General features: G+C 37.6%; 1 protein-coding gene across 4 annotated transcripts in view; it reads left to right on the top strand.

Annotated features, from left to right (window-relative positions):
* Positions 232-7,990, top strand: part of LOC109849175 (SAC3 family protein B) — a 15,409-nt gene continuing 7,650 nt past the window's right edge. Inside the window, exons 1-5 of one of the 4 annotated variants that reach the window (XM_020418986.1) lie at positions 232-514; positions 1,023-1,220; positions 4,964-5,179; positions 5,357-5,593; positions 7,086-7,322. In XM_020418986.1, the coding sequence (XP_020274575.1) occupies positions 1,036-1,220; positions 4,964-5,179; positions 5,357-5,593; positions 7,086-7,322 (875 nt within the window). In that variant the 5' untranslated portion in view covers positions 232-514; positions 1,023-1,035. Of the gene's footprint in view, positions 545-1,022; positions 1,221-4,963; positions 5,180-5,356; positions 5,594-7,085; positions 7,323-7,990 lie in introns of all 4 variants that reach the window. The other 3 variants (XM_020418985.1, XM_020418987.1, XM_020418988.1) reach the window with 3 other exon arrangements.

Raw genomic sequence — 7,990 nt, 5'->3', positions numbered from 1 at the left:
CAGATAGTATAAAGGTAATAATATAATACATTGCCCATTCCACATGATAACCGGTCAACCAGATAATATAAAGGTAATAATATAATACGTTTCCATGTAGTAAATAGTTGAAAACCGAACCCGCCCGTAACCAACAACAACCAAACAGCCCCCGGTCCTAAATAAGTGGGTATCGTTTCCATATAGTTTAAATAGTTGAAAACCGAACCCGCCCGTAACCAACCAATCTGATCCGCGTCGTTCTCTTTCTCCCCTCTTTTCAAACACGAGCACATAGTTCCTCTCTCCGTCTCTCGGTCTCTCTCCTCTCAAGCGCTCGATTTCACCTCTCAAGCGCTCGATTTCACCCCTCATCTCTCTCCGATCGAGTGATTCGAGCCCTAGTTCCTATCAATCAACAGGAGAATGAGAATCAAATCTTCAACTTGTGGAGGCAACGATTAGGGTTTGAGTCTAGTTCGAGCGTCTCTCCTGTTCAAATCCAGGCCTTTGATCGAGCAATTTCAACGTTCAGGTCTTCAATCGAACATCACTGGATTTTGAGGTTAATTTTCCTTTGGATTAATTTTCCTTTGAACTAATCACTGGAGTTTGATCTTTCTTTGGATTAATTTTCCTCGGTTTGACTACTTTGGTCTTGGTCCGCTGTCGACTAAGAGAAATTGTTTTGTGGAAGACTTTGGTCTTGGTCCGCTGTCGACTAAGAGAAATTGTTTTGTGGAAGACTGCTACAATTTTAGGCATTCATTATTAGTTAATAACTTTTTGAATCAGATAAAGAGGCTTCTTATGTTATTTCAGTGGTTGTTTTGATTATCCTGGACTCTCCTTCTCTTATTGTCAGTGAAAAGCTTTATACAGGCAAAGTCTTAAACTAATGATTTGGAACAACAGAGACATTTCTTAAGGATTTGAGTTTAACTAATAACTATCTCAAAGAAAATATACTCTTAATTTGTTTAATGAGATAGGTATGCTATTATAAAGTTGGTAGCAAATCAAGAGGAATTACTTCATTTCAGTGGTTGCTTTGGCATGGCGTTCTCCTTCGGTACGAACTCAGGCCCCTCGGGCCCTGCCAAAGCATCGTTCGGAGAGCCCGCCTCTTGTTTCCCTCCTCCTCCACGGCCAAACCCTAACCCTAGTTCTCATAACGAGATCCCGTTTTCTGCCGCTCAGCTGCCGGTTCAAAAGCAGCAGACGACGCCGAGACCACAAAGGTACTTCCTTTCTTTCTGTACGTTTCAAATTGTGACTAGTGATTCCTCAAAATTTCCTCTTTTTTCCTTTCTTGAGAAAAGTTTTCTTTGTGAGAGCCTGGAAAAATTCGGGCTTTGGGATGTTCTATGTTCGATTAAGGTTTGTGAAATTAAGTCTGCCTCAGCTGAGCTGGGGACTCTCTGGATTCAAATTTAGTTGAGATTTGGGATTTTCGTTTATGCATTTGAGTTTCATCAATTACAATGAATATACTATCAATATTCATAGAAATAATGGAGACATGAGGAAATTTGTTAATTAGCAGTTCCTTGAAGTCAGAAGTTTTGGTTGAATGGTTAATTGAATCAACTTTCTTCCTGTACAAAAATCTGCACCCAGGTCAACTCTGAAGGGTTTAATGGTTGAGAACTGCGAAGAACCGTGCCACTACACCAAAACTCAGGAAATTGTGGTGAGAGTTGAGGGATATAGATTTATACTCTAACGTGCCCCGCACCCCGCAGGTTGAGTGCCTTTTATGGGACAAAAATTGGAATTACGCGGCGGAAACTATTATTTTAAAATCCGTTTTAAATTCGTGGCTTCTTGCATTTGAGCCTGGGTCGGGCTGATACCTTGTAAATAATCTTGCCACTACACCTAAATTCCAAAGTTGTGAGGATTGAGGAATATAGTTTATATTCTAAGAAGGACCTTGTTGAATTTTAATTTGTATTTACTTTTTGAGGTTAGATTCACAAATAAGTTAATAGTTAAGTCCTACTGTAATGTGGTGATATTTTTTGTTCTGAAGTCCATCTTTGTTTATGACTTTCTATGCTGGAATATGACATCTGGTCTGAAAGCAGACCAGCTCTCTAGCTCAACCTGTCGTTTTTACTTGATTTTGGCATACATGAGTATGCAGCTAGGTGGTTTTTATTAGATAAAAATCGGTCAAAAAGACTTTGTAGGTTTATATATAGATTATAGGAACTTGTTCATATCCGTCTAATGGAAAGGTTGTTTTGGGTCTTAGATGTTGGTAATGGTTGAACATGTTTGTCATGTCCTTGGTTGATGTTAATAGGGAAAAATAATTAAGGTGAACAGAATTAGAGAATCGTATAAAACCATAAAATGTGCTTTTGTAGTCTTGTATAACTTGATTCAGGATACAACAGTTTCAAATTTCAAATCATGCACAATAGCTTGTTCGAGAAGCCAAAATTTATTTGCTGAAGTTCTATTCCAGTAAAAAGGATTTGGAATTTGGAATTTGGATCATTCACAAGAATGTGATGTTCAAGTCTCTTCACCATTTTTAGATTAAAAAAAATCGTTCCAGTGGTTATAGAAGGAATGTATGAGATTCAAGTACATGATGTGTGCTCATAATTTGTAATAAAGTTATAACTGATGCTCCTGTTATTGATCATTTGATATTTGGAGTCTTGGACTATTGTTTTGTTGTAAGAATCTAGTATCTGTTAACTTTTTGTCAATTGGTTGTAGGACGGAACACATGACCTGAGTTCTGTTTACGTCTCCATGTAGAGTAGTTTATCCCCCTTTGACTTATTATCTGTGTAATTTTGGTTTCTAAGTAGGAAGTATTAGATAACATGTGAACGCTTGCGTGTGTAAATGTTTAGATTAGTCCTTCATGCCTAGTTATGTGTGATGAGATATAAGTAGACTTAAGTGTTACAATATAACATAAAGCTTTTAAAAACTAGAAAGAAATGATTGAAAGAAAAGAGGCAGGGGAGAGACCTGATTTCTTTCAAGACTTAAGTGTTACAATATAACATAAAGCTTTTAAAAACTAGAAAGAAATAATTGAAAGAAAAGAGGCAGGGGAGAGACCTGATTTCTTTCTTAAGGAGGAGTAGTGTCCTTTTTATTCAAATGATAGGCTATTCTAATTACAAATTATTCCATTCATCTTAATGTTAACCATTTGAACTGAACGATTATTAAATTCTATGTGTAAAGTGAGCACAAAACCGGGTGAAAATAAACAAGTTTCTTCGCATCAAATCTGGAATGTATAAGGTTACTATCCAGACAATTGATGATTCTAGACAATTTGGGATCTTGATGACTAATTTTGTAGGATATCAAACATCTTACATTTTGGATCTAGCTACTTGCTACTAGTAGCTTTCCTTTTGTGCCCACCGTGCCTGCTTGTTGGCTGGAATAAAATTCATAATCAATTCATTTCTTTATTATTAGAAATTTTAAATGGTGTAGATCAACATAAGCAGAGTAGACTTTCAATTTGAATCTCTCCATTCAGTGTTCTAAAAAGCGGCCTAGGTGCAGGCAGACCTCCAGCCACCTAGAATTGGTCGGAGCGGCCAATCTAAGCTTAGGCGGCACCTAGGGCTAAGCGGTCTTCTTAGGCAGGCCGCCTATATTTAAAAAGAAAAAAGAAAAAAAATCCCTTAATTTTGCCCAGCCCAAACTAACTTTAAAAAAAAGATTTTCAATACAAACCTAGCCCACAAACCCAAATCCGACTCATTAATTATTAAAACCGAAACTCTCTCTCTCTCCCGCAAATTCCCAAACCGACAAACCCTAACTCCGCTCTCCCTTCTTCTCTTTTTCTGTCTTGAGGAAACCCCCACCAGTCACCACCTCCTCTTCTCTCGACGAACCCCCACCACCGCAGTCACTTGACCTCCTCCTTATCTCTTCCTCTTCTCTCGATGAATCCCCACCACCGCAGCCACACCACCAGTCACTCGACCTCCTTGTCTCTCGACAAATTCCCACCACCCTAGTTACCACCTCTTCTTCTCTTGGAGGTCGCCGCAGTCCTCTTCGCCCACCACTTCAACCACCTCCTCTTCTCTCCTGGTCATCTTTTTCGAGGTAATTAAATAGTATTAAAAATAAGCAACCACCTAGTCTGCCTAGAGCTTTCTGTAATATTTTTTCCATTATATTTGTGAATTTAAGTTTGACGTCCAATCCTTTTTAATATTGAGTGAAAATGGGTCCCAATTGATATGGCAAGATATTTCCACTTGTGGGACTTCATTCTCTTAAATCTCTGACCTCTTTGAATGAATTTTGCCGATCATCTTGTTACCTATGACCTAAAATGTAATATACGAGAAATCATGTGATTTAGACGTTTTGTACTGATCGTGGATCTAGTGGACACATTTATTTATTGAAAAATTGTTCATTTGTTATTCATGTGATACATTGTTTTGAGGTTTTAAATCATAAAATTTTAAATTTATTTATGTCTTAGGAAATGAAATTCACTTTGAGTGATGGGTCAATCGAGTTAAGGAGGGTAAGTATTTTGAGTAGCTTGAGGCTAACTGGTGTTTCTTTAGTGTCAGTAGATCTTGATCAAATTGACTGGTTTGCTGGTTATATCTTAACTCTCTCCCTTATCTTTTGTGCATACATGCGTTTCTGTGAATGTGCTCAAGTTAGACAGGTGTGTATTTCTTGTTTTTTTGGGGGGTTTTTTTTTTTTTTTTTTTGGGGGGGGGTGTTGCAAAAGTTTGTGCATTCATGAACTCACACTTTCTTTGTGTGTGCGTGCACACCCATGTTTGTGCATGGGCATGTCTTCCAAGGTGAGGGAGGAGTTGTGCATGCATTGTTGGTTGGGAGGATTTATGTTTGAGCACGCTCTATATTTCATTGGTTGGGAGAGCTGGTGGGTGGGGGTGATATCTCTATTGTCATACTGATATAAATACAACTCTGACATTGTCTTACTGTCCAGGCCTGCTATGTACTGTAGTTGGGATAATCAGCCAATTAAGAGTCCCCAAGGTTTATCTCCTATTGCAGTCAGTAGCATTACAGGTGATGGTGGGTCTAACATCCCAACCTACCCTGGGAACGTCAATTTTGCCAAAAGGACTAAGTCACCTCCTTTGCCATCTCACGAGGAAGATATTCTGGGACTCTATAGCCCTCCAGATGCTAATGCAAGACGGTAGCTTTTAATTTTATTCTTCTCCTTTTTCTATTAACATATTCCTTGACCATACATTACAAGGTGATAAACATGTGAATGATAACACAAGATTTATTATTCTTTTCATTTGCATAGGTACGGACATGTCTATTAGACTGGCTTAGAAACAATCTAATGTTATTTCTTATCGTGCAGGTCTGCTGTGCCTTCTAGTTGGGAGAATCTGCCTAACCAACCTAGCTCTTCATACGTTAGGAGTCCCCAAAGGTTGACTCCTGTTGCAGCTAGGAAGAATGCACATGATACTGAGGCTAATTTTTCAATGAAACCTGACAGCTTCAATTTCGCCATAAGGACCAGGTCCCCTCCATTGCCCACCCATGAGGATGATATTCTGGGGCTTTATAATCCTCCAAATGTGAATGCTAGGAGGTAACAATCCTTGCTCTTTTGCATTTTGCATACGACTAATTATTCTATTATCTGATAAGTGTAAGATTCATATGGTATTTATGCTGAGGGAGCTTGTTTTCATAAGCGGTAAGCTTCAATATGCACCTTTGCGTTTTATTGACCATGCTGCAGAAATATCTATGCCTTTTATTGATGCATACTGCAGCAACATCTATGCATGGTACACATGGCTTAGTGTGGTGGAACTATTGATGGACAATGAGAAAGTTTACATAGAGTTCAAAAAATTTGGATAATTAGAAATACATAAGAGGAAAAGAATATGAAAAAATAGAGAAGTTTGGAGCGTCCATGCCTAGTTGAGATCATTCTGGAAGGGTTATTTGAGTTACAACTTGCAACTAATGGTAATGAAACTACATCAAAAACATGTGTACTGCAAAAACATCTATGTGTGATACGTAATGCTTAGTGTGGTGGAACTATTAGGAAAAAAATTCACATAGTTCATAAAAAGTTCATATAGATTCAAGTGGTTTGAGGGGAAGGAGATTTTATATATGGGTTTGGTTGGGTTCTTATGGTAGAAAAGGATTTGGGTTGAATTTATTGTGATGCGCTATTTACTTGTTTTTATGATTATATTCATTTGATTTGATGGTTATATATAGTGTCTTATTTTAATGAAGCGATATTGTTTCTCAATAGAAAAGAAAGGAAAATAATATTAAAAAATAGAAAAGTCTGGAATCTCCATGCCATGCATAGTATGGATGGGTTTATATGAGTTACAACTAACGGTAGATGAAAAGACCTATATGAAAAACCAACTCAAATGAAAGTAAATAGAATAAAAAAACATTTAGATGGTAAAAGAAAACGTTTAGCCATAACAAGACGTATTACCCATAAAATGTGCTGCATATGCGAATTGTCAAAACCAACTATGCTTCAACAGATATATGGTTTATACAACCATATTGGACCCTTGGATTCATACCATATTGGACCCTTGGGTTCTTAATGATAAGTATGGGGCAAGGTTGCTGAATATGTGATCTCATTTTGTGCTTCACAACAGTGCACATATGTATATATCTAAGTTTTTATGCCAGATGTATGTGTTTGCACTAGCTGATTTTGTTTGCATGTCTGCTTTATGTGATTTTTTGAAGTTCAGTAATATATCAAACAACATTCAATTTTCGAAACTAGAAAAAATGGTCTGAAGCCTTTTTGAAGTATTTTCTTCTTTTTTGTGTCAGTGAGTAAATAGCATTTCAATGGCAGTTGAACAACTTATTGTGCTTCTATGACCAAAAACAAACATTATATTGTATGTAGAAATTCTTGTGACTGGTTACTGCACCTGTTAATAAGCTTTCAATTGTTTTAGTAGTTTGTGAAACATGACTTCTGTTTTTCTAAGTAGCTGGTGAATGCCTCAAAAAATGTTACGGATCAGTGATGGATGTGACAGTGCTGATATTATGTGTGTTTTGTGATGCAGGTTATCACCCCCTCCTAGTTTGAGCCGGCAGCCAGAAGGACAAGTTAGCCTTCCGTCTGCAAACAATCAGAGGCTTTCTCCTGTTGCAGCTTATGGGAATGCACATGGGGCTGTGGCTAATTTTCGGACCTACCCTATCGGTCTTCATGTTGCCAAAAAAGCCAAGTCTCCTCCGTTGCCATCTCATGAGAACAATTCTCTGGAGATGAACAATCACAGTATTGGTAATGATAGAAGGTAAAACTGAGCCATCTCTTCTTTTTGGGGTTCTCTTTTCATGCTGTTCCTTTCAATGTAATAGTTATCACATTACTAATTTTGGGGCATACGATGCTAATGCCAAGTATTGCACCTGCCTTATTCATATAAGCTGTAACAAAATTAACAAGAATAGCTCACTTTGCAATCCAAAAACTGGGCTAGCTTAGGATGGTTTTTCATAATTCCCCTGGGATTTCGGCTTTTAGTTGATGACATGTACCCTACGTAGTTGGTTTTCTCCTTCGCGTTTGATTATAAACTCAGTTTAATGTTATGAAATTGAGAATTTTTCAGTAATAGTTTACGGGCACCAGTATCTATAAAAGAATTCCTGACCTCTGTTAGCATAGTTTTCCTGCACGGAAATCTTTGCAGTTGATAAAATATTGTACTATAATTAGAGGTAGATAAGTGGGCGTTCCTTTTACTCTAATTTACTGAAATCACTAACTAGGTTGGATTAGATAGTGTATTTCCAGTGTAAGCCTTGATTATTTGTCAAATGTTTAGCTTGGTAATATTAGATTGTGCTTATAACTGTAGGATTATCAAAGTCTGCCTCAAAAGAAGAAGGTGAAGAAAGAGAGAGAGAGAGAGAGAGAGAGAGAGAGAGAGAGAGAGAGAGAGAGAGAGAGAGAGAGAGA

Source organism: Asparagus officinalis, chromosome 7, assembly GCF_001876935.1.
Source record: "Asparagus officinalis chromosome 7, Aspof.V1, whole genome shotgun sequence".
Lineage (NCBI taxonomy): Eukaryota > Viridiplantae > Streptophyta > Magnoliopsida > Asparagales > Asparagaceae > Asparagus > Asparagus officinalis.
This window is presented reverse-complemented; position numbering and strand designations above follow the sequence as displayed.